The sequence below is a fragment of the Asterias rubens genome, chromosome 1 (assembly GCF_902459465.1).
Source record: "Asterias rubens chromosome 1, eAstRub1.3, whole genome shotgun sequence".
In the NCBI taxonomy this organism is placed as follows: Eukaryota; Metazoa; Echinodermata; class Asteroidea; order Forcipulatida; family Asteriidae; genus Asterias; species Asterias rubens.
Genome location: NC_047062.1, coordinates 19,326,245 through 19,354,082, shown reverse-complemented (window position 1 = coordinate 19,354,082; position 27,838 = coordinate 19,326,245). Strand labels below are relative to the sequence as shown.

The 27,838-nt window shown below is 37.6% G+C and overlaps 1 protein-coding gene across 3 annotated transcripts; it reads left to right on the top strand.

The window, feature by feature from the left end:
* Nucleotides 1-1,508: 1,508 nt before the first annotated feature.
* On the top strand, nucleotides 1,509-27,838 carry LOC117293846 (1-phosphatidylinositol 4,5-bisphosphate phosphodiesterase beta-1-like). Of its 3 annotated transcripts, XM_033776326.1 has the most exons (19): nucleotides 1,509-2,051; nucleotides 2,791-2,894; nucleotides 3,877-3,945; nucleotides 4,307-4,379; nucleotides 4,722-4,773; nucleotides 5,986-6,140; nucleotides 8,095-8,259; nucleotides 8,675-8,774; nucleotides 9,896-10,119; nucleotides 10,521-10,737; nucleotides 11,679-11,798; nucleotides 14,818-14,861; nucleotides 15,750-15,943; nucleotides 16,601-16,670; nucleotides 17,702-17,877; nucleotides 18,908-19,003; nucleotides 20,289-20,346; nucleotides 20,611-20,697; nucleotides 21,139-27,838. In XM_033776326.1, the coding sequence occupies exons 1-19, from the start codon at nucleotides 1,722-1,724 to the stop codon at nucleotides 21,877-21,879; spliced, it is 3,075 nt and encodes a 1,024-aa protein (XP_033632217.1). In that variant the 5' UTR covers nucleotides 1,509-1,721; the 3' UTR covers nucleotides 21,880-27,838. The 3 variants fall into 3 exon arrangements, with proteins under 3 accessions (XP_033632217.1, XP_033632201.1, XP_033632208.1); XM_033776310.1 differs by lacking the exon at nucleotides 1,509-2,051 and having other exon boundaries at nucleotides 2,799-2,887; XM_033776317.1 differs by lacking the exons at nucleotides 1,509-2,051; nucleotides 11,679-11,798 and having other exon boundaries at nucleotides 2,799-2,887.

The window sequence follows — 27,838 nt, the reverse complement described above, 5'->3', positions numbered from 1 at the left end:
CTGATGTATATTGGCTTTTATGTAACACAGCCTTTTGAAGTTTGCCACGTTTCACTGCTTTCAGTATTTGTACTCTTTCAGCATTTTGTATCTCTATTTTTATTCATTCTTTTTATTTATTACGATTATTACTTTGTTGTTGGCCTTTAACTAACTTGCTTATTTGCATGAATTATGCAGTTATAACAAAAATGACCTTGACATTGAATTTCATGAAGAGATAACATTATTTTATGGTTTAAATTTTAATAATGTGAAAGTGATCTCCAATTATCTTCAAAGAAATGGTGTGCCATGATTCTATTTTACCTATCATCAATTTTATCGCACATTTTAACACTGTAACACCATAATCACTTTTTCTTTCTTTGTTTACTTAGTCTTACTATTCCAGTTTCATCACCTAATGTTGTTTTCTTTTCATAGTTTAACGCAACCTGCTATTTTGTAACAGAACACCTTTATTTTAATAATCACAACTTACGCTTCACACTTCTTGTAACTTGTTGATGCTAATGATTTTGTACTTCACAGATTTCATTTTTCAACAACTTAACAAAAACAATTTCATCTCACCCTCATTTATCATTCTTTGCCATTATTACTTCGCCACCTTGTTGTTGATTGAATTTTGTCTGTTTCACAATTACATGATTCATTATAAAGTCTGGTACTTCCAAACATATTATCTTTGTAGAATTTGTTGATATATTTGTGCTGGTCAGTTTGGTTTCTGCCACAAATTATAGTACTGTTGCAAATCTCGAAAACTCTAATGGATACTGTATTCACACCATAGAGTTATATATAAGAATTAGAGGGCGCACTGGCCTATTTACGCGACCCGGCATGCGCGCAGGCGGCCATTTTCTAAGTTGAACAAACAGGCATTGCTTAGCGTGTGTTTGTGCGGCCATTTTGTAAGTTGAAAAAACAGCATCGCGTAGCGTTCAATAAACACAAACTCCAATGTGTGTTTCTTATTCAATGCGCGTACAGAATGGCACGTGCGTGTCTTCTTGCAGTCCCGTCGCGCTTGTGCAAGAAGCATCACCAGTGCGCCCTGTAGTTCTTATATATAACTCTATGATCAACATGAATCATTTCACATCATCTGAACATTCAGTCAAGGTCTAATACTGGGAAAGTGCCCAAATGTAAACTCAAAGACTTATGACAACATTTGATATAATTTTTGTAAATGCATCCTTGCTTTATCAAAACCAAGCAGTCTAAATAAGTGAAAGTTTTAGGCCAATTATTTTATCAATTTGGTTGATGTTTTCGTCAAACAGCAAGTAAGTGTTACAATGGGGTTGTGAATTGCAATGGATCACTAACCATGATACAAGTTTCAACATTTCACATTTGTTTTAAAACAAAATAAAAACATGCTCACTGCAGATGAAGATCCTTGAGTATTTGATTCTGAAATAAGGATTCCATTCGAGAGAGATATTTGAGTCACTTCCTCAATGCATTTCATTTCACAAGAATTGGTGTATAATTCCCATTCCTGTTCTTCTGAAGTTAATTAGAGCTGACTGACCAAAGTGTAACATTTTTATACTGATCTTTTCATGGTTCAACTCCCTTATCATAAAACAGTGATTCAAATTTGTCAAGAGAGAACTTGACGGAAATCAGTTTTCATTCTTGCGCTTCTTTTTTGTTTTCCAGTCTTAGGGCAAAGAAGGACTTCAAAAAGATACCCCCTTGGGATGAGAGTTGAGGGACAGTTGATGGAAACTAGTTACTGTTCACACAACTCTCCCGTTTGCAAAATAATCACTTATTTTGATTCACTGGTTTGTCATTTTATCCCCCTGCCCACTTTCTCCCCAATCTCATTGCATTTCCTCCCCAATGTAGCCTCCACTCCAGCTGCTAAGACCTTCTCCACAGACAGCGAAAGGAGTGTTGACAGCAGCATCAGTAAAGGAATGAACGACACGCTGGACGAGGTGGAAGAAGAAAGCGACAGCGATGACGATGAGGAGAATATGAGTAAAGAGGAGGCACAGCGCCATCAGATGGAGAAACGGGAGAAGGTAGGTTAATACTACTAATAAGAATAAGAATAATGGAAACTTGTATAGCTCCGCGGTATCCGCTGCAAATGCGCTCATGGCCCTGCTCTACAAAAAACAATCAACACGCAATGAAAGTTTTATCACATCATTAGAAAATACACTTAACAAAATGCTACTTTATAATGATGAGTTTTTAAACTGTTCTTGAATATGCCAAGTGAGTTTGAAAGTTTCACAGTTTGAGTTGACTTTAGACTGGTAACCCTGGCCTTATCCGCAAGAAAGACAGGTACTTGCTTTTCAGAAAGACTGAGACTTGCTTTTCAGAACCAGTGATTGCATTGGATGCAATGATTTCATTGTATTTTGATTGGTCCGAGGTGAAGCTTGGCAGCTTCCCTTTCGGTCGTTTGCATATTAATGTAGGTGAAAGGTCATTATGGACGGGGACTGACCTAAACTTGAGGCCACTCTCCGGTATAATTCACGAGCCTCGGAGTGTGACTTCAGTTGTTCAGGATAGGTTGACTCTAGCTGAATCTCAAACCATGTTATCGATTTGCTTTTTAAATGATTTGGGTTTTGAATAAAGACAAATTGGCTGGAGCGGGACTTGAACCAATGGCTTCCGGATTAAAATACCAGCCCTGTGTTGGCATTCTCCCTATTAGTCTATTGGTCTCTCATTGGTCGGTGTGCATTTTGTCTTGAAAATATGCTCGGCTGACAATTTTGTATTTTGTTGTTCCACTGATAGGGTACAGCAGGGCAGGAAGCTGAAGCCGGCCGTGAGATGTCCGCTCTCGTCAACTACATTCAGCCTGTCCACTTCCACACATTCGAGGCATCAGAAAGTAAGATGTTGATAAATTCACAATTTAGGTTAAATGGTAATGACAATAGGTACCTGTCTTTATAATTGGCGTGTCCAGGCCCAGCGGTCTAGTGCATCACACTCAAGCAGGCCTGTATGCTTCATTTTTGAAAGGGCAAGGGCACCAATGCATTTTCTCCTTGGTAAAGGACACCCTTTGAGGAAATTGTAAATTTCTACTGGAGCATTTCCAGGCCACCAGAGCAATGACCGGGGGCATGGAGGCAATCGCCTTCGTTGCCTCCAAGAAGTATCATGCCTGCTCAAGTTCTGATGGCTGAATCACCAGTCATGGCACTTGATGTCTCTTAGGAAAGCACAAGGATTAATCGCTTCTCTTATGAATGTATAAATAGGAACCTGAGAGGGCTGAGACAGTATTGTGTTGTACATCCTCTTAGCACTACTTTAAGCACCTTGGCATTGTATGCTCCCCAGGGAGTTGAGAAAGTTGAAGGACTGCACTCCTTTAACTTTCTCAACTCCACTCCTTCAACTTTCTCAACTCCCTGGGAGCATTTCGAGTAATCTAAGTATGCCCGATGATCAGTGATAACAATGTTGTAAAGTGCCTTTGAAATGATATGACGCTATATAAGAATCAAGTATGAGGCTTAAATATGTATATTTAGTATTTGTGATCATTAAAAAACGCAACCTCTTCACTCAACAGGATATATTTTGTTGCATAAGATAAACTCAACTGGTTCTTATCTTGGCTGTTTTCCTGGGTTTTTTTAAGTGAATGTTTAAATGGTACTTGGCAACCTTTATAAGTGCTGAATGTGAATTTACTTTTCTCCTCAAGATAAGCCGAGTATACTGTTTGAAAAGTCGTGACCAAACCGGCTCTTTTCAAGCCAACGCTTCCTCAGTAGAGTTATTTATTTAATTATTACGTGGTTGTACACGCAAGTTTACAATTATTTACAGCTTATTCTTAATTTTTTTTTTTTTTTTTTTTTTCAGAGAGGAATCGGAGTTTGTTGAGACGTCAGCGATGAATAGAGTCAAGGAAAATCCCATCCAGTTCACAAAGTATCCTTTAATATGGATTTCAACCCAAAGCGAGTAGCCTGTTTTTTTTGTCCTTTCGGAACTCAGATAGAATGGAGTATACTTTGCTTATCACACATCAGTGTAAAACCTGGTTCATACTTTCCCATGAATGTGAATGCGATTTGAATTTTGACGTCACAAATTCTCAAACGAAAATAATTCGCAACAGTTGAACTGTGTTCAGCTCCTGCAAAACAATCGTGACAAAAACAGCCATTGGATGTACATAGGCCAGGCAGCTTGCGCGTACTAAATAGAAAGTGCTGTTAACAAAACAAAAGGTTACTGTTCTTCTAAGCTTAATTTTTTTTTTAAATGTTCCTTGATTGTTACTCTTCAGCTACAACAAACGACAACTTTCCCGTATCTATCCAAGAGGAGCAAGGGTCGACTCTGGCAACTATATGCCACAGGTAAAAAGGATAAACAACAGTGCCCAACTTCAAGCTTCTTAAGTACCAAAAAACCTGAACAAAAACGTTATTGGTTACCAGAATAAGGACATTGTATAGTGGCATCACCACCGGCAGTCAAGCATTCTCCAGAAGACAAACAAATGATACTGTTGAAATGTTGAGACCGCACTGGCTTGTTTCAGTGCCAACACTCCCACAAAAAAGATTTACTACATATTTGTACCTGCAAGTTAACTATTTATTTATAGGTAATTTTTTTTGTCACACCATGCAAAGCTTCAAACACTGTTTACATGAATTTAATCACTTTGTCTACTTTGATATTGATATTTGATATAGATCTTCTGGAATGTCGGATGTCAGATGGTTGCGTTAAACTACCAGACCCTTGGTAAGTGGTATTAGCAGAAATTTTTAATCCAAAGAGTCTTTGAGCTTGCTTATATGTCTCTCAATATCTGAAACTCAGTCCGTATATATCCAGAGGGGAGGGGAATGGGCCAGAGGGGAGGGGAGGAGGCAGGGGGACTGGATCAGCCTCCCCCAATCAAAACCCTTGCACCAATCTTGCACCCAAAGCATAAGATGGAGAAAATGAATAAAATAATTATTTGATACTAAGCCCCCCCCCCCCCAACAACAAAAAGGAGATGTCACTGCCCCTCCCCCCTTTCATGTCTAGTCACACCGCTGATGAAACTTGTCCATCAAAGGGAAATGGTAGGACCAAACATAAATAATTGTGTCTTCTCTGGCAAGGGGAATGCTTTTACTTTAAAGTGTTCTATATTTTGTAATGATCAAAAGGTCATTAAAAAATAGATCAAAATCAACAAATGAGACATTGACTTAAAAATTGCATTTTGTTTTGGCCAAACAATTACTTTCAAGACCTTTTGATCAATAGACCCCAATTACCAGGAGCTAAAAAATATGCAAAAGGAATTTATCAAACTCTTACAAATTACACCAATGACTTTATATTTCTGACCTGATATAATAGTAGTCTGCATTAATGACCTTGTTTATTTGTATTTTGAATCTTCGGACATAACTCTTTGTTGGCAGGGGGGCGTCTAGGGTAAGACAAAAGTTTGTTTTAAACTTTCATCAATGTGGCATCCCTCCAAAACCCCAACAACAAATGGAATTACATGTATATAAAAACAGAGAAAATAAAAATATGAATATATATATATATCAAAGTCTTACATAGCGCACATATCTACCAAACTAGGTACTCAAGGCGCTGAGTATATACAAACTTTCAGAAAGATAGGTTATTGCAGAGATGAATTCTGAGACCCAATTATGTAGCACCATATAAGGGTTTACAAGGTGCTACGGCGCATACAGCAGCCACAGCCAGGAACACCGGGGCGATCCCATTCTCTTTACGATAAGTGCACTGAGTTCTTTTACATGCGTTACACAACACATGGGACCAACAGCTTTACGTCCCATCCGAAGGACGAAGCAATGGTTAATTGTCTTTCTTAAAGACACAAGTGTTAGGGCATGGAATACACAAAATAGAGATGATGAAGTTTCTCAAGTTCTGAGCAGAGGAAATAATAGTCAGCATGATTCTCTTGTGTTTCAGATCTTCCAATGCAGCTGAATATGGGTTATTTTGAGATAAACGGTCGCACTGGGTACATTCTTAAGCCAGAGTTCATGAGACGTAAAGATCGCCTCTTTGATCCGTTTGCCGAGTCTACAATGGATGGTGTAGTGGCAGCCACGGTAGAAGTCAGAGTGAGTATATTGATGGTGGATGTAACAGGCAGAAACAGTTGGACTTGAATCATCGGGATTCTTCAATGAAATGTATTAAAGGGTGTGGGTACTTTTTGTACAACACAAAACACAACCGTCCACAGATTTGCATGAAACTTCTACGGGTTAAAGATAATGATGGTAGAAAGCTTCCCTTAAAATAGTACTTGCTGAGGAGGAGCTGTAGTTTTTGAGAAATTAGTAAAACAGTTTCACCTCTCAGTGAGACAAAAATTATTTTAACATGTACAACTGATTTATGCGACTGTCCTGAAAACATTGCTCTGTGATTTTCACTTTTTTTTTCTCTCAAAAACTTGACGACTATACTACATAAACTGCTCACAAAAAGTAAGGAAACTTTTTTCAATCCAGTATACTTGTTATTATTTAATACTCTCTTTGTATATGGTATATATCATTGCAAAGCTGAACTCTTCCTCTTTAAAATGATACCACAATTGCAATGATTACATGTTGCTGGACTTGACCACGTTAATGAGAATGAGACAAAGTCACAAATCAAATGTGCCAAAATTAGCAAATTTTGTGTTACTGTATGAATTGACACTGTAATTCAAACAAGCAAGACAACTTACTGATCTTAATTCACTTGATTGAGACAAGAAATTTGGTATAGAGCAAGACAACTTACTGATCTTAATACACTTTATTGATACAAAAAGTTCAGTAACAAGTGGATGATCCGAAGGCGTTGATGAAAGCATGGCACCTTCTTCTCATGCTGCACACAAGTCTTTTGATGCACTGATGATGAGGGATGGCGTTCCATTCTTCATTAAGGAACCTGGTTAGGTCAGCCACAGTTGATGTGTTGGTGGTTCAGGCGCGGACAGCGAGGCCAAGCTGGTCCCACAGATGTTCCATGGGATTCAGGTCTGGACTGTTAGTGGGCAAATCCATCCGGTGCACCCCAACATTTTTCAGGTAGTCAGTCACCAGTCGGGCTCGATTGGGGCGAGCGTTTTCATCTTGAAAGATGGAGTTTGGGCCAAAGTCTGCAAGTATGGGACTGCATCCGGCTGTAGAATATCGTCTTGCAAATACCCATCAAACAAGGTGTTTTTCATGAGAAGAGGGTAAATTGTGTCCGATGATCTCACTGGTGCAAATCATTGTGTAATGGTTCTGAAAAGCTTGATCGGTTTGATTAATGAGCATTACCTATTGACCATTCACAGACAACGGTAATTTTGGCACATTTGATTTGTGACTTTGCCTCATTGTTATTCATGTAGCCAACTTCAGCAACATGTATTCATTGCAAATGTGGTATCATTTTTAAGAGGAACAGTTCAGCTTTGCATTGATATATACCAAATACAAAGAGAGTATTAAATAATAACAAATATACTGAATTGAAAAAAGTTTCCTTACTTTTTGTGAGCAGTTTACATCTACATTCACAGTGAGTAGGGACCAAAACCTTGATCCACAAAAGGTATCAAAGCCCTTTAAACAGGCTCAAAATATATATTCTGGTCTCATTTTGACATGCTGGCACGAGAAACAACTATTGTTGAGTTAGTGTGTTCGTTGAGTCTAGAAGGTATGCAAAGATTGATCCAGGTCTTCAGGAATGCTGAAGCCAATTGATCGCCATGTTGACATGCAGCAACAGCCTTAGCAGTCAATTTGGACCCAGCCGAATTGACTGCATCTACTTGTTAGGGCCCAATTTCATAAAGCTGTTAAGCAGAAAATACTGCTTGACAAATTTCTTTGCAAAGCAAAAATTGAGTTGGGCACCAGCCACAACAATAAAAACTTAATGTAATTTGGGCTGGTAACCTGATTCTGCTAAGCAACACTATTCTGTGCTTAGCAAGTTTTTGTGCTCACAGGTATATTAAATTTTGCCCAGGTAATGAATCAGAAATGATGCCTTAAATTGTATCCTTTCCCCTATCAGGTCATAAGTGGTCAATTCTTAAGTGATAGAAGGGTCAACACATACGTAGAAGTGGACATGTTTGGCCTCCCTGCTGACACGGTGCGGAGGCGCTACAAGACCAAGTCATCCAGTTCTAACTCCATCAATCCCGTCTTCGATGGTGATCACTTTGTCTTCAGAAAGGTACCTCACAGTTTTCACCTCATCAGTTGTACATGAATTCATTCTGCAGGGCGAAGGTGATTTCATCTGGATCTGGATATATATCCTCAACACTCTCTTTAGAGCCAAACGAGAAGAGAGAAGACAATGAAGAAATTTCAGTTTTAGATGTGGGAGGAAAACCCCAGAGAATTATTCCAGGGAAAACCCATACAGTCAATGCCCACAGAGTTCTCTTTCCCAGTAACAGAAGGCTGTAAGCAATAAAATGGCTCCTGAACAAAAAATATTAAAGTTCTTGTAGCCAGAGACATGTTTTCTCATTCCCATGCAGAATTAAACTAAAATAAACCTGTGAATGGCAGAGAACCGGTATACTTTCACTCTCATATTTCTTTGAAAAACAATTTTTTCTTATGTCATTCCTTCCATGTAGGTTATTATGCCCGAGTTGGCCATGCTTCGTATTGCAGTGTTTGAAGACAATGGAAAGATGGTTGGACACAGAATACTACCTGTGGAATCACTCAGACCAGGTGAGATAGCATCAGAAATTTACGTTGACACCAAAGTATACTGTCCGAAACAATTAGCCCATCAATACTCAAAAGATATTAATCTACATTGTGTCACCACAAATTTCTTATGTTATTGTATTTCTACCATGCATATCCTTTGAGTCTTTTTATTGATATTTTCCGATTATGTTTGCCGTTGGAAAAAAGTTTATTTTTTTTATTTTTTATTCTCCCAAGACGCATCATGGCTGTTAATGTTTTTCTTTTTAAAGACAGTGGACACTATTGGTTATTGTCAAAGACCAGTCTTCTCAACAGTTTATCTCAACATATACATAAAATAACAAACCTGTGAAATTTGAGCTCAATTGGTCGTTGAAGTTGCGAGATAATAATGAAAGAAAAAAACACCCTTGTCACACGAAGTTGTATGCTTTCAGATGCTTGATTTCGAGACTTTAAATTCTAAATCTGAGGTCTCAAAATCAAATTCGTGGAAAATTACTTCTTTCTCGAAAACTACGTAACCTCAGAGGGAGCCGTTTCCCACAATGTTTTATACTACCAACCTCTCCCCATTACTCGTCACCAAGAAAGGTTTTATGATAATAAATCTTTTGAGTAATTATCAATAGTGTCCACTGCCTTTAAGGAAGTATAGATATAGCACTGTCCAGTGCTTTCCATATTGTGTTATATTTCATCCATGACCTTTTGCATTTTCTGGAGTAGACAAATGTTACCAGGATATGCAGTTCACTCCAAGATCAACCCGATTGAAGCTCACAAAATGCCATGATTGACTTAGGCTAAATAAATAAAAAAAATCTTTAGCATCCTGCCGTTTAAAAAAAATGGAAGGAGAACGGCCCTTTTTTCCTTCTATTTGTTAAATGGTCGCCCATCACCTATTTTTAGGACAACCAGCTGGGATTTTTTTTCAAAAGAGATTTGTTTTTGTATGAGATCATTAAAATGTTTTTGTTTTTTTTTCGTGAAAAAATATTAATAAAATGGAGACGGCCTCTAAAAAGGAAGAGAGCAGGGACGCTAAACATGTTTTTTTGGGGAGGGCCTTATGAGGTGCAAAAGTATTTGCCCATGACTGTCTGTCTTGTCTGTTGATACTCTCCTTCTAGGGTACCGCCACATCTTCCTGTGCAACGAGTCCAACCAGCCCCTGATGCTCCCTACACTCTTCCTCAACATTAGGGTAAAAGACTACGTTCCGGAAGGGATGATCAACTTTGCCGATGCTCTGGCCAATCCCATCGCCCATCAGAGCAAGGTGGAGAAGAGAGCCGCTCAGCTCAAGGCTCTGGAGGAAGAGGAGGTTAAGGTCAAAGAACAAGAGAAGCCACAGGTATGGGGTGCAAAGGTTAATTATCCTGGGGTGGATTTCTTATCTCGAGTTAGGATGAGTAACTCGTCCTAACTTAAGACTAGCCTTAAGTTTTTAACTCTTAGTGAAATCGAGCCCTGGGGTAAAAGGGTTTTGATACCTTTTGTAGATCAAGTTTTTGGCAGTGACATGAATCCTTACCCACTGTGAACGACGATGTGTGTGATATAATTTACCTGTAGAAGTTTCAGCTTCATTAGTCATCAGGTTTTGGAGGGGGAAAAAAAGAGTGAAAATCGAGGGGACTTCTTGTTATGAACTTCACTGCAGCGGAGTGAGTTCTTATTGGTCTTGACTAGCCTCCTCCGGTCATCGTCAGGCTTTACTTCTAAAAAAATCTTCTTAACATTTTAATTTCTAAGGACCAAGAGAATGGGGAGGAAGAGGAGACTCCGGAGGTTGCCGAGGGCGTTGTAGAGCGTAAACCCTCGGACGCTCCTGCCTCAACCACCCCAGCCGCCCCTAGCACAACCACCGGGGCCTACCGTAAGAACACCATCACTGAACAGAATGGCGTGAAATCCAGCTCTAAACTTCAGAATAGCATGGCTGTACTTACTCCTGCCTCCTCGCTGGGCGGTAAGTCACAAGTTTTGCTTTCTAGTTTTGTAGTTTTAAAAAACTTTCTTGTGGAAATTAATTCAATATTAACTTATCGCGTAATATTTTTCATCAGGGAGTTGTATCATTTGAAAAAATTCCCTTATTTTTTTTTTTTAAATGAAAAAGAATTAAGACAACTTGATGAACAACTACCAGTATTCTGCCTTACAGTATCAAGGGTTCCGGGTTCGAATGTGGACAATAATGATATATCTCAGGAAATATTTATTGTATGATAGCTTGTTACTTTAGTTCATGACTCATCATTAACTCACTTAAGAGGATTGTGCAATGTAAAATCATCTCAAAAGAGCGGTTACATTAATCATTTATCATTCCAAAATTATTTGTTCAAGGTCCAGTCATTATTAATGAAATTTTTTATTGTTTTGTGACATGAATATTTATGATTTGTTTCACTTGTTTTTATTTGCCATTTAAAGGAATCATATGCAAAGGTATTGAGCCAAAGATACATTTGTCACCTGATAAAATTGTCATCTGAATATTCATGGTACTTAAATGAATTTTACACCTGGAGGTCGACTCTGTAATTCTAGTTCATATATCAAAGGATCAGAAATGTTTGTAACGGTTGAAGTGTCACCCTAGCTCAAGTGAGCTTCCTAAGTATGAGAGAGAGTTAGTATGAAAAACGCTGAAGGGGAACATTGAATCTTTTTGGTCTGGATATTTCCCTTACCATATTCAAAAGCTGGGTCATGGAATCGGTTTACAAGAAATAATGATGTTAGTCTCTCCCATACTTAAGATGGCTCACTAAGAATAGATTCTCATACAGCAAGCAGACTCGAGTTTTCAACCCACATATAATGCACTCAGTCATTTATTACGTTTCATTCATTCATTTTTTTCTCCTGCATAATTTTTCTCCCCTTGCCGCCTCCTGTAAGCAGACAGCATGGCCATGCCCAGATCCAGATCTCTGGGCACTGCCCAGTTTCAGATGGAATCCATGAGCTCCCCTCTCAATCAGAACAGTCGCAGCATTAGTGCACCCAATTTGGGTCAATCAGGTACTGATGGGTGCATGAAGCCACCCCTAGTCTCCCACACCCCTACTACCCTGCTTCTCCAGCACTCCCCTACCCCCTACCCTCACCCTCAATAAACAGTGTACTCAGTAGGTTAATGAGGACAGCAACTCTTTATCATTTCTAATACTTCTTGATTTTACTTGAGTGTTGTAACTTGGTTTGTGGATCTGTATGGCTCAGTGTATTTAAACATATTCACTCGTAGTGGCAGCATGCATCTTAGTTGACATGCTACTTGCTTTTGCTCAAATCTCCTGGCTTGATAAAACTCCTGGCTTGATGAAGTTTTTTTTTCCCTAAATCTGTACATTTTTCATTTCTGAAAGCTAAACCAAAACGATTTCGGTGGAAGCTAACTTGTGTACTTGACCCAAATTTCATCTGAATCTTTCTACGTATGTGGTGTATCTAGACACAAACATTCTGTAAGCTTTGCTTTTTTTTTTAACAGGTAAGAAAAACGAGCACTTAATAATGGACCAGTTCTGTTTGGAGTGTTTAGAATCGATGTCCTATGTTGGTTTAGCCATGAGTTTTGAGCACATTGCATTTGCATGAGTTGGGAATGATCTAGCATAGTAGATAAACAGCATGCTATTCTTCTGTTAGTAAAGGTTTATTCCTAGAATGACCTCGAAGACGATTGATTCAGATATTGATCAACTCCCGCCAAACTGTTCAAATTGTTGTAGTTTTGAGAATTGTAGTTAGAAATGTTCCACTGCATGCTGCTACAGACTGCAGTCAAATTGTTGTGCAATCCTTAGTTATTACTATGTTGCCATGGTATTGGTAGGCTTTGTCTCCACATTGTATTTGTATATAATGGCCTTTTTGCAGCGTTTCTGGAAACACTCAATTTTAGTCTGTCTTGGAAAATTGACATCACTATCACCGAATTTAAACCCAAGACACATTAACAGCAGGTGAAGAAGAAACCTGACTAACGTAGCAGTTGGCATGTGCCAGTAATTTGATTCATCAAGTTCATTGGAAATACAAGGAAGTCGTACATTAAGAAGGTGGATATGCTATGGGCTCTGCTGCTTGTGGGCTCATTTCTCATGACTATCTTATGCAATGTAGATCAGAATGCAAGAACTAGGCAAACCGGCTTCTGCTTTGTGAGCAAGCCAGCTTCTGCCTCGTACACACTGCTAGTCTATTCCCATTGTATAACAACACTGGAGCATGAGGAGTCCACTTTCTAATAACTCCTATTCCAGCTCTCTGTTTACCTGGTTATAAGTTAAACCTTGCAAGGACTCTTAGCGAAGTCAGACTGAAATCATACCCTACATCTAATCTGTGTCCATCTCCATTTTCAGCTAACGGTTGTCACTAAATCTTGTGCTTTCCTTTGCAGATCTGGATGCTCTTTCTTTCTCTTATAAATCCTCAAGCTTATTTAATATTGTGTTAGATTGTGTCAAGGTTCAGGATGTCTGAAGTCTAATAGCTCTAGTGATTAATTCTAACAAGCTAGTGCACAAGTAGATTATGACTCACATTTCATATACAGCACACTGAACTTCTATTCCCTGAAGCAGCTTCCAGTGTCTGAATATTTGCATGGTTATCACTAAGCAATATTGTTGTTGCGTTACATCTTATTCCTTACCATTTCATCAAAGTGTGTGTGCTAATTAAACCTTTCAAGAATTTTAGATGTTCTTTACATGTGCAGTCACCCAAATTTGAATGTGAGAAAATTGCATTGTGTTGCGTAAAATATTTTTGCGCTCAAGTAAAAGTAAAATTTGGCGTCCGAAATTCTCGGAGAAAAAAGTAATTGTGATATGGCTTTCCAGCCCCTCGTTGCACCTCTGTTATTAAATGAGTCTCTTATTGAACAAAATTTGAACTAACTTATTAGATAATAGCAGCCCAGTCTTTTTACAGTATCATTGATAACTATGTAGACTCACTGAGCGTATTTTTCTCTTTGTTAAACTGTGGCTTTTAATCATGATATTGACATGGAGTGAAGTTTGCATGACTGTGTTGTATACAATGTGCAATCTGTATATCAATTACTGACTAATAGATGTTAAATTTGCATCGGGGATAAAGAATTTCAATTTTGTTTTAACCCTTACACTGATGGGGGTTAGCACTGTTCACTCAGCACTTTCCTGAGTTCTGTGAAAAAATCACAGTCACATTACCCGGGTGGGATTTGAACCCACAACCTTTGCTGTTCTAGTGCAGTGTCTTACCATCAAGACCACCGAGATTGCCCTGTAGCTAGAGGCAGTTCAAATCCTGTGATTTTTTTCACAGAAGTCAGGAAAGTGCTGAGTAAACAGTGTTAACAAACTCGGTATAAGGGTAAAACCAAAATGTGTTACTGGCTAATCGTGTTTTTTCTTTTTGATATAACTGCTGTCACTCTTTAATAGCTTTTTTTCTTGTGTCTACAAATTTCATCTTCATGCACAGCACACGTCTATATTTATCTTGGAAATTCTCATTCCACAGATTTAAATTTTAACATAATAATATTGTTCAGGAAGTGTTCAAACTGCTAACCCAACTGTAAGTGGAAAAAATTCTTGACCCATGAACATTTAAAATTTATAATGGCTGTTTTTTTTAGCATAATGGGACTATCATGGTTTGTGGTGATTTTGAATCATGGTAAAAACAAAAGCCTTTCTAACCCATCTTAAATTAATCTTTTGACTTTCGTCTTATCAAGAACCAGGCCTCGGGGGGTTTAAACCACTAGTTGAAAACCTCTTCACCACACATTGATTCCCTTAGTCTAACTTGCGCTTTGATGAAACTCTGATTTCTGTTCTTGGAAATGGACAAAACATTTGATGAAACAATCATTTTAAAGAGATGCACACAACTTTATGAAAGCACTTGTGCACCAGGAACTAATTTCTTTTAAAAAGTGCTCTCCAGAAAGATTTAATGGTAAACTAAGAATAGAGTCATAACCAATACTCTACAGTTGTTTAATATTTCAATTTGTGGTGTAATCTTACAGAGGAGATACAAGCTGCTACCCTAGATGATATTAAACAACACAAGGTAGGTATAATAATAACTTACAGTCATTAAATTTAAATAACCTCCAAACTAATTGTTTTGTGATAGTAGCAATCTAAGAAAATCACTTATCAAATTTTGTTTGGAAATGAGCCAACTAGGAGTTAAATTCAAATACCGTCCGGTACAATGACTTGCTGAGTTACAAGTAATGGGGGACTTTTGAACACTAGGTGGCAGCAGACTTACCAGGTAAATTTCCATTGTTTACGTAGTTCTGAGCACGCGCACATTACCAAGAACAATGGATTTTACCTGGTAAGTCTGCTGCCACCAAGCGTCCCAAAAGTCTCCCATTGCTTAAACTTGAATGCCTCAGACAAAAGAGAGAGTTGCTAGTCACCTGATTCGGGCAAGCATTTGCATAGTTATGCAAGAGACTGCAAACACCAACACACAATTCTGAATGAATGTGTATGGTACAAACGAGGTACCAGGGTTTGCTCATCTTGAAGTTGCAATGCAAAATCTTGCCCTTAACCATTTTGACATATATAGCAACTGCCCCTTTAGTGTGAGGAATTCAAATTTAAACGATAACTTTCAACTTCAGTTGTCAGACCCTCATTATTTTTAGAAAGCAGGGGAGAGACGTGACTTTAGTTTTGCAACTGGATCGTGCTTTTGCTTGTTCCGTAATTGGAATTATCATCCTCAATGAGTTCCAGAGGTGGAAGGCAAGACAAGATACCACTATGCCAACCTTCATTTGAAGTTCATTGGAAGTTGTACATGTAGATGGTGGAAATGGCTTTGTTTCAATGAAAATGTCAAGAAAATGTTGTTGGTTACACAATTTCTCTATAAACAGTTATCTAGAGAAAGCTGCAATATTACAGTTTCTTTTTTGATTTGATTCCAAATGTTTAGAAATACAAGAAAGTCGTTCAGCGTCTGAACAATGAGCTGGAAAAATTGATCAAGAAGGAGGAGAAGAAACAGAGCAAACTCAAGAGATCCCACGTGAAGGAAATCAGCAAACTACGTAAATCCCACCAAAAGGCTTATAAGTCACTCGCTAAGAAGCAGACTGATCAGATCAAGAAAGCAGCCAAGAAAGGCCTGTAAGTAATCAAATAATAAATGTCTGTTTTTTTGTTGTTGGCACCCCCGATCAAAAATATTGACGAAATAGAGAGACCACCAATATAGGGCAAGATAGCTGACTTGGTAGAGCTCCAACTCGTTAATCAAGAGGTCGATGGTTTGAATCCCACTCAAGTAAATATTTATTTGTTCAACCCCGAAATCTGTTATTTTAAAATGTTTTTAAGAGATGGGTATTTGACAAAGTTGAAGGAATGATTTGAGAATGATGGATGTCAAGAGATACTTTTAACAGGCATGATATTCTTCCCTTTTTAATCTGATTTCCAATTAAGTTGCATTGCCTTCAAGAAATTAGTCAAATGTTTACCAAATCGCCTGAAAAATTCTGATTGGTCGATCCATAGCAACAGCAGTAAGGTATAAAACCAGGGTTTATATCAGACCCTGCGTAATATGCTGTTTTAAGTTGCATGTCAAGTTTGCTTAAAGATAAATTTGTTATGTCATGTGCGCTCGTGAATATGGAGACAAAATCAGCATGTCTGTGTTCCATTAATGGGTATTTTCTGATGCGCCTGTCAATGGCCTCAGCTGTAGCTAACGTTTCTTAAGTTGGTCACATCCATGATTGATGAGCCTAACACAATTTGTTGACTTCTTTGTTTCTACAGTAACCTAGAAGAATTAAGACAGCAATTCAATGAAGTCTTGGATGGTTTCACACGAGATAAAGAAAATGAGGTATGATTAGGAATCCATCATCATGCTTACAACTCATCTTGCCTTCTCCTTCTTCAGTAGTTTTCTAGCAACAAAAGTACAATAAGTAAAATTTCTGTGTAAACTCAATCCCTGTAGCTTAGAACACTTGAAATAGGCTGTATTCAGGTGAGGTTTTGCGGTAGCGCCATGGGTAAATCCCTTTTGAGTGTCGTCAGTATGCTCTCATCATCTTCAGGAGGATTCTGGGCCATGGGCTTTGCTTAAGTTCTGCTGTGGAGATAACTGGTAGTTGGGCTTGGCTCAATGGTGTGCAAAAACAGCAATAGGAACAGGATAAGCTGGGCTTAGCTCGGTAAAGCCTGTAGGCCGAAGTCGGAACTGAAGACAATCAATGCATACAGATTGAACTGTTGAGTTATCAACCACTGGCGCATGGTGCTACTGCAAAACCTCACCTGGTTCTACTCCCACCATGCAAAGTTCCAAATCCTACTTGGGTCTGTTTTCAATCATTTCCATAATCTTCATTGGCAATGTTTTACCCTCTTTCTGAAGAGAGTAAACCAGTTTGATTCTACTAGGTATAGGACTATCATATATAATCATATTATACTTGTTTTTCATCCTTGTATTCCTAATTTTCCCCCTTCTAGGGTGCCTCTTTTGTTGAATTGATATTGTGTCATCACATGCTTTTTGTACATTGTCTTTTTGTATTATTCTTGTAAGTGCATTACTCTTGTAATGATTTCGTTGTCTTTTGTCTGTTTTTGATTGTCTTTTGAATTTGTCTTATGGTGTAAAGCTTGAATAAATTAAATAAATAAATAAACAAATACAAGCAATTGTTTATATTATGGCCATTAACCACTCTTTACATTTATTCTATTGGTCATTTTGGTCGGTGAGCAGTTTGCAACAGCTAAAACTAATTTTTAAACGATTAATTAGCGGTGTGAGGAAACCTTGAAATAAAAGGTGCCGGCAATAAAATTACCTTCCTAGCTACTGGTGTCTTATCCGAATCTTATCTTTTGACCCTCCTCAAGATCGTGAAGAAGGAAGCTGCCCAAGAGAATGCATTGATTGAGCTCTACAGGAAACATTACACCAATGAGAAAGACTTGAAAAAAGAGCACGCTGAGATTCTGTATGAACTACAGATGGAGTTAATGGTCGCCGTTCACGAGAAGCAACTGACCAAGCTGGATGGACAACACAAGAAGTAGGTTGAATCCATGGGAGCCCAAGCTCTTTCATATAACCACAATATATAGACCTTATGCACATGACGTCATATCAGGAGGGCGTTGTCAAAAGGAGGTTGGCCAATCCTGTGCGCCGCGAGTACAAATCTGTGTGTTTCCATGCGTAAGGTCTATTGGCGTGTCTGTGCTTAGTGGACTCATGGACTCATGCTCAGGGCCCACTTTCATGGCTCTTGCAGGGCAAGAGCTGAATTTCTGTGCCAGCTTTGTAAGTGAAGAAAGCCTAGAAGCCTGGAGTCTGCACATACATAAGCCAAAATTCCCAGCTAACCTGTGAAATACGCTCGACATAAGCGCAGAATTTCCTGCTTCCGTAAGCGCCAATACCTTGCTTTGCAACACTTTGATCATATTATATTTTTCATTCTTTTGTAATGGCATAAAATCCTTGGAGATGATACTTAGGCCAGCTTAAAAGGAAGGTACATGTTTGGTAATTATTCAAAATAAATATTAACTTAAAAACTGACTTGGTAACGAGCATTGGAGAGCTGTTGATAGTATAAAACATTGTGAGAAACGGCTCCCTCTGAATTAGCATAGATTTTGAGAAAGAGGGAATTTCTTACTAAAATAATAACAGACTTCTAGCCCGAAGTCTTTTATTACTATCTGAATGCACACAAATCCGTCCAACAAGGGTGTTTTTTCTCTCATCATTTTCAACTTTAATGACCAATTGAGCTCAAATTTTCACAGGCTTGTTGTTTTATCCTTGTGTTGGGATACACCAAGTGAGAAGACTGGTCTTTGACAATTACCAAACGTGTACCTTCCCCTTAACATGAGTTGAGATTTGTGATCTTTTTCTCATTTACTGTTTTGCTTCTTTTAATTTATTTTTTATTATTTAATTTAATTAAAACCACAAATCGTGGCCAAAAGGCCAAATTGCATGTGACTGTACAAAGATTGATGAAATTTAAAGTTTAAAAATAAACACCAATATCAACCAAAATAAAAGGTTATGTATTTGATTGTTTGCAGGGAAGAGGTTGAATTAAGAAAGAGGCTTGATGAAAAGAATGTAGAGGACTTGAAGCAGATGAGTAAAAGACGAGGAGATAAACAGGAACTCCACAGGTTAGTACAGTTTGGAGAAATCCTGTTGTCCTTAATTTTGTCATTAAATAGCCTGAAAAACATCTTAAAGGCAGTTATCACTCAAAATAATTATCAGCATAAAACCTTACTTGGTGACGAGTAATGGGGAGAGGTTGATGGTATAAAACATTGTGAGAAATGGCTCCCTCTGAAGTGCCATAGTTTTCGAGAGATAAGTAATTTTCCACGAATTTGATTTTGAGACCTCAGATTTAGAACTTGAGGTCTCGAAATCAACTATCTAAACGCACACAACTTCGTGTGACAAGGGTATTTTTTCTTTCATTATTATCTTGAAAGTTCGATGACCGATTGAGCTGAAATTTTCACAGGTTTGTTAATTTATGCATATGTTGAGATACAAAAAGTGAGAAGACTGGTCTTTCCCACTTTTTTTCCAAGGACCAAATTATCGTGTCTTCTTTCGAAACTGCTAAAAGTTTTTCCATTTCCAATCCATCGAGTAGGCCCTATTACAGTACCATGTGCGTTTTATAGGAGTTTTGTTTGTGTTATATATCCAGTATGGCAATTTCCTCTTTTACCAGATTACAAATTAACATACATTTGATGATCTATTGTTTTTCCATAAGGAATCGTTAATAGTTATTTTGGATTAGTTTATTTATCTTGTGGTACATTTTGTTTTCTTGCAGGTTTTCTTTGTTTAACTTTGATAAATGCTTTTGTCAAACTATACTGTTTTTAATATTAGTGCTTGACTTTATTGTATGCTTTGTTTTCATTGTTTGTTTACTGGCATAAATGTTGTTTATTCATTGTTTCATTTACACTGTGTTGCATTTTACCCCTTAACAATTTCAGTGTTTTTAAAATTGGTTTATAACTTGCTGTAACTTGTTGATTTCTCTGTTTGCTTAAAATATATTGTACCCTTTTCTTAATCTGTTAGTACAGGACCTCGATTGAATAGGCTGCCTTGTTTAAATAAAACAGCAAAACAATTAATTGCATTGTTTCCAATCGAAGAACGAAATGATTACATTCAAACATTTTGGGTTTCATCATAGGTACATGTGGAATTCTTGTGGAATTCGTTGCTTTTAAAGTTACAGAAAAATATTTAATACTAAGGAACTAGTGGTTCTCAAATTTACAGTTTTTTAACATAGGGTCAAATAAAGTCGCACACTTCAACTAGGCCTACTGATAAAAAAAATCATGCACAGATCATTCAGATTGTGAATTTCTTCATTGAACAGCAGCTGATGTAAAATTGTCTGATATTTGTCGTTTATTTAAGGTTACGGAGAGAAGCTCAACAGAAATACATTCAGCAAGCAGTAGCATCTAGACAAACAGTAAGTACCAATATTTTTAGGATTACTCTCCTTCAGACGATCTGAGCATACTGATTGAAATGTTGAGTCGTAACTACCGGTTCTTTTCAGAACCAACACTACTCATAAGAGATATTCACATGGTGTTACCGCAAATCTCTCTCAGTTATACTTCCACCATGCAAAGTTTTAAATCCTACTAATGGTTACTCTAAAGAAAGAGTAATTTGCTGCAACTTTTGAAACAATAAGATTCCATGTTTTCTCGTTTTCTCGTTTTCTCAGTTGCATGAGATTCAAGAGAAGAAAAGAGAGGAGCTGGAGAATCAAATGAAGGATCTACAGGAAGAGCTGGCAGCGGAGGAAGACTCTGTAAGAGAAATAAATGGTTTTTTTTTCTCAAGATTTTGTAAATTGTGCATCTTTGACAATGTCATTCCTTTTATCAAGTGTCCCTGAATGAGAATGCATTTTGTTAACTGAACCAACGGGAGACCTTGTAACGCTAGGTGGCAGCAGACTCACCAGATAATGTACAATGTTTGCGTGCATACATTACCAAGAACAATGGGTTTAGAAAACAATATTCACAGACAAATCACTCGAGTGGGATTCAAATGAATGACCTTTGCATTGCTAGAGCAGATGTCTAACCACTAGACCACCAGGGTTCGAGAAACTGAGTGACGTTTAAACCTACATGTATACTGTGATGCAAAAACATTACTGAGCCAGTGGTGACAATTCTTGTTGTTTCTTACCTTTGTGGTAAAATGTAAAGTCATCGTGTAATGTTTTTTTTTTCCTTTGCAGCACGTAGCGGCGCTGGAGTCGGAGTATGATTCAAAGTGTAAGCAGCTCATGAGGGATCTAAAGGCCAATCAATCCTCATCCGAAACACCTGTCATCATTGCCCATAGTAACGGTACCCCAGCCCATCAGGAGAGCCCAGAGTCTGCCAACCAGAACACCAATGGTAACCTTGAGATTCAGGTAGTCATCGAGCAAAATCCCAAGGAGAGGTCAGAAGAGACCGGCGAGGTCAACCACCGAAGTCCAGTTGCTCAGACATCATCATCATCATCATCACAGGGAACCAGTAATGAACCTGGTAATGGTTCACCAAAGTCAGCCGGTTCACAGCCTCCGTCACCGACACGATCAACGGAGGAATCGCCAAGAAAAGACGCTGTCGTCCCATCACCTGAGGGTTCACCACAGAAATCCCAAGTTACGAGCTCTCCGCAGCATTCCCCGGTCATCACACCAGAAGCATCTCAAACGAGAAGGTACCCAAAGAAGGCTCCGATCCAGACGCCCACTATGAAGGTAGCTGGTTATGTGACGGAGGCATCAAGTAATGACAGTGGGTCACCAGTGAAGAGTCATCATTCACCCGAAAACTCACTTGACTCAGTTCATGTCAATGGCACATCCAGCCCAGGAAGAACTACATCCCCCACCACTATCATCAGTGATTCTCCATTCAAGAGTCAGGACTCCAAACGACCCAGCGAAATTGACAATGAGGCAGGGTTCATCACCAGGTTATGAGGTGAAGCACGTCGAAGGTCGCAGGGAATCACCGAGATGTGTTTTTGTTAATAGTCGGGTTGTAACATACACTGTGATTGTATTCAGTTTTTAAAAACACGTGCAGATATTTTACACTGGTGCTTAATGTTTGGCAAATTGTGCACGCTCCACATGAATCAAACAACATTTTTTAATTAGATTTTATTGTCATTTTTATCTGTGAGTTCTATTAATGTAACTCCAACAATGGCGAAACACATGTACCAGTTGCTTTTAAAATGTTTTAAACCACCTCAGATGTATAATTATTTAATTTTTTTTTTTTGAATGTTTTTTTTTTATCTTTAAACTCTCTAAATTAATGCAGTTCTAACCCCCTAAATGAATTAACAATTTTTCAAATATCAAAGAATTAATACCAGCTGTTTATGTTTTGGCTCTCCTCTCTTTTTGGCCAAATATCTGTAAACGATCCAGCTGTCCGTAGAGAAATTTGTCAGCGAAAGAAAATTGGATACGCAATTAGCCATGTCCAGATGTTTCCATTATTAATGTCCGGATAACTGGGTAAGGTTCCTATCTCCAAACCATGATCAAACACCATTCAGATCAATTCAAAGTTACTTCCATAGATCAAATTGACAGCTTTCTAGTTTTTAAGATATCAAGCATTGACATTTATGAACCATGTTATTGGTGAGATGCCCTTTTTTCCATCCGACCTGTCTGCCCACTGATTTTGTTTCCTTGGATAGGTTTATGTACCATTCATGCACATCACTTAAGTCTGAGTCTCACTGAAGCGATAACAAAAACGATAACGATCACGACGCAAAAGAGAACGCTTTCTATTGGTTGAATTGCAGAATACGCACACGCTCATTCAACCAATGGAATGCATTCTCTTTGCGTTGCTATCGTTGTCGTTCTCGTTATCAGTCTCGTTATCGCTGCAGTGGGACCGGGCCTTTACTTGTTACAGTGTTAAGATTTGTACCACTGTTTTCTTAATGTGAACACAAACTATCTGATACTGTGCACCGTGTTGGAAAACAGAAAAACTTTGGTTTTCTTGTTTTGCTTGTTTGCATTCCATTGCCTAATTGATCAAGTGATTGTATTTTAGCGTCTATATTATATCCTGAATAACGTTCAGAATGCAGTTAGGAATAGCCTTACAGCATTACTACTGGAAGTTACGTTTCAGTGTCTCAGTTTACGAACAAACATCTGGGTTTCTTCAAATTGTTTGTCTTAAATCACTTCAAAGCAGCTCAGAATTAACGAATTTAAACATTCTTGCTTTTTTCATTTGCATTTAGGGGAACGGACTTGCACAAAAAAATTAAGAAATATTTAATAGGTGTGTATATATTGTTTGAAACTAAAAATTTGTACATATTTATGTAAAAAAAATACTAAAAGTGTATATTCAGTACTTTTAAGAAAATAATGTTGGCAAAGTATATTGGGACGGGGATTACAGGTAGTGGGAATCAGGAAATTCTTCTTCCATCTTAGCTTAAGGACTGTAATTGTTTCTTTTTGTCATCCTCATTACCCTAACAGTTAAACATAGTTGGAGAATACCTTGATGTTCTTTTCAACAACAAACATAGACCCCCTTTTCAGTGTACTCAGTACTTCAGTAGGTCTGTTAGGGTAAAGAAATCACCAAAAGTGGCTGAGCATTTGTCATAAAAGAGTGGCCTTGTATATTTGCACTTGTTTGTTAACAAAGACACAGAGTTGTGTACAAGTGACTTTGTTTCTGTTTTTGTTTGAACCATTTTGAGGTGAGTCAGTGGCAAAATCATTTGGCCCCGTCAGTGGAAAAAGTTCAATACAGTGACATACAATTTCTCTACATCTTGGATCTTCTTTTTGTGAGATACAGCATTCTTCTCATATTCGAATATCCTCTCAGGTGCAAGAAAAAGATGTGTAGTGTTGTTTTAAAATGTGCACATACAAAACTCACCAAAGGACAACTGTTGTATAACTCATAACCATATGGTTTTTCAATGTAAAGGAAAACAAAAACGGAACTCTTTATTTTCAAAAGTTCAAAACATGAACCAGGACACATTGTAAGAGCAAAGTCATGTTAATGATTTTCAGACCGTAGTTTGGTTTCTTTTCTAAGTGCAATAAATGGTGGTACAGAATATTAGCAAAGGCTTGATTTGGGAGCTTGGTTATGGTGAGAGAAGAGAATTACTGTGTTTTATTAAAGTTGGTTTTGCTGCATGAGGTTGAAATATATAGTATGATGTACTGGTCTTAAAGTAAATGGCTAAATTGCGGGCAAATATATACAACTTATGGAAAGTTTTATGATTTTAAATTAAATTTCCTTGACATTGCAATGGTTAGAATTCACAGCTTTGATTGGTACATATTCAAAGTGAGTGTGTTTTAAAGAAATATTACCCTAAAATTATACGCTCAGAGGTTCTTCTGTTATTGACTTCTTCCTTTATTGACTTCTTCCTTTAAGAAGCCAGGTCCTCTGCCTCAAACCATTCGTAATCTTTCTTTATTTCTTTTTTGCTCACAGTTAACACATAAAAGGAAAGTATTGTATATGTTTTTCTAACTGGCTGAATAAATAACCATTAACAACAGGGCAATTATGTGGAAGAACGTTTGGACTCGCTCAATGAGTAAAAGCAAAAACCAACACCTACTGTGAGCTCTGATGTGATAGGAATGACTCATGAATGGTTGACTTAGTTGCACAGCTCTGAATCTATCAAAATCTAGCAACTTTCCTGCTTTGGGATATTGATTGATACGATGAAGTAAGGAGGGTAGTGCTGCTGTACATTGTTTTAAAATGGAACATACTGAGATAAACACAACCTTTGCCCTGACTTTAATGCTATTATGAAAATAGTAATCTACCTTGTTTTTATAAACAAAAGTATTTTTACAAAAAAAAATAAGTGACATTGTGAGAAGACAGTAAAATCAACTATCCAATCCTGTTTAGTCCGGTGCTTACATTTTTTATGAGTTAGCAACATGGACTTGTAATGCCTTTATCAATTATGTGACGGGATGCCATACACAAAGCAAACCCTTTCCAATCAGGGCATGAATAAATATATATTTTTGATATGATATTATATAGGGGATATAGGGATTGTATAGTAGCCGAAACTTATAACATGGAACAAAAGTATCTTACTGTTTTTAATATTTTATTTTAAGATGTGCACTGCCTGTGATAGTATTAACAAACCATACTTGTACATAGCATTAACATCAGTGCCCAATGTCAAAGAGCTACTTTAACAAGCACAGAAAACATGTTTGCTTACCAGATGAAGGTTACCAGCCGGAAACCATGTCATATGTGCCATGTTTGACTGGTATCCTGCTTAGATTTGCTCAGCGGACATATGTTAAGCAAAATGTTCTGTTTAAGCAGCTCCATGAAATTGGGCTGAAATGCATTATCAGATAGCAGTATTTATGTTTTTTAGAAGGTTATGTTTTTGCATTATTTTCTGAACTTGTTTATATAGTTTTTAAAATTGTTGTTTTTGACTCGTACTTCTTAAACATTATGATTCTATTCGTGGGGGAGTTTGATGAAATGTTATTGCTGTTTCATATTATATGTTTCATATTAGAGTGTTGAGTTCGAAGCATTTAGTATCTTATTATTTCAGATTATGTTGTATGCTCTGTTTTATTGAAAGTACTTCTAATTGATCTGTAAATGAAAAGCCACAATCCACCCCACCGTTCATTTAATTGTATACAGTTGTATACTACAATATATTGTAAAAAACCTTATAATGGCGTCAATTTATTGTACTTTTAATGGTGAGTTATGTTTTGATGAGTAAGGCACTTGCGAAAAACGTTGACCTTAAGGGGTCAAATATCACTTGATTTTACACATATCTTGAACTTACTCTTCACAGTTAACCAAGCAACTATTGCCAAAAATCCAGAATTTGCTGCACTTTTGTTGAAGGTTCCATATCCGAGTGCCACTTTTTCATTATGAAGTAAAACAGTATATTAGTTTACTCAAATGAGATTTTGCATTAGTGGCATCTTGGGTAAGAAGTTGAAAATGGCAATTTTCCCGCATTTTTTTTTAAGTGTCACGGTTTGACCTTTCATGGTGTGTCATTTTGTTATCACATTTATCTTTTTAATACCCCTCTCTTGTTTTCACCCATTTATAGTAAGAACTACAAGACGGGCACAGTTATCTAGTCGTGTCCGTTGAACTCTCAGATGAGCTATTTATAGTGATTTCTTTTCACTTATAAATAGTTCACTATAATGCAAATAACGTTTGTACTGCTTAACAAATAAAATAGGACCAACTTTGAGGAATTTTGAAAAGTCATGAACAAAACACATGTGGATAATTTTTTACCAATATTTACTAGAACGTTCCATCTTTTCAAAGTTAACTAAGAGAGCACACGTATTACTTGTTTTCTGCATGGGTTAAAATGGTTAAATATTTACAGGGGCCTTCAGCAACCCAATGTGTACATTACTTGTTAATCGATTGTGTGATGTCAATGCATAACCCCTTAAAGTATCTCCCTCCCATTTTAAACTGATTGAGTTTGATGAAGTGGCTGATATTTTCCCCTCATGTTTAACGTGTCTGACATAACAACAACTGTGTTTTTATCCACCCAAATGTATAATTGATTTTGTTCACATTTTTATAGACTGCACCCTGTTGGTTGTGTATTACGATATAAGTATAATTTTAGTGATGAGCACGTAACAATTGCAATTTGAAACTGTTTTTAAATGGCGAATTTTAAATGGCGACATGAAACAGCCGTATATCAAGACATTTGGTAACGTTGAGATTTCAAAACTGCGTTCACTTCAATGTGGTCTCTGCACTGCGCATGTTATCACTGGTCATGCACAGTGCTGCTTGTTACATACAAGCGAAAAGGTTCGTGTTCATTAGTTTTTTTAACAGCTAATAGCTTGGTCTCCCTGGTGTACCACACTTTTTAAACCAATAACCGATCTTTCAAGGACGTCCTCAATATTCCAACCTCCCTTTATCCCGTATCAAAACGGCACTGTCATCCATTATCAAAACAAACACAAATCAGAGAAACGGCACTGTCATCTATTACCCCCCCCCCCCCCCAAAAAAAAAAAAATAATAATAATAATAATAAAAAAATAAAATAAAATACTTCGACCTCCAGAGCTAAACACCAGTCTCCATCCAGATCAGTCTTATATTGAAATGGGTCAGGTCACCTGGGACCCGTCGATTTTGCTACCGGGCGTTTTTAGAGTGTATCCCAATCGATTTGCACCCCGTTTCTTTGACATTCATTTTCCATACACTATTTGTGATATCCCTTGTTTGCTTAGCTGATTTTTCAAAGGGAAAAACAATATTAATTTTTTCCTTGTGTAAATGTGTTGTATCTCGTAGACCACGTTCAAAGCAAAATGACAGTCGTGGACATGCTTATCCCCGATAAAGTGAACGCAAGCATTTTAAGTGTCGTACGTTAGTTTTTAGGTGTTTCTCTTTTGAAACTGGATATTTAAATTACAAAAGCAATGATTTACCGTAACCTATCCCTTTATAACATCAATTCTGATATCAATGAACACGTCTGCCCATTTCTCACACCTCCCAAAACAGAAATCAAACGATCAAACAAACATACAAACAAACAAACAAACAAACACACCAACACACCAAACGTGGTTTCCTTGTTCACTGCTGGTTCGTGAAGTCAATATTTTCTGACAGTCTATTGTATAAAACTACTGTTTACAATCTTCGTTTACGTTGGTGATACTCTGTTCCATTTTGTTCTGTATTGTGTATTCCCGTTAAAAATTGTCTAAACTACTATAGGTTACTTTTGTTGCTAACACTCTTACAGGCCCAATTTGTCTTCTTGTTTGGGGGGTTGGGTTGGAAACCCCCCCCCCCCTCTTCCGAATT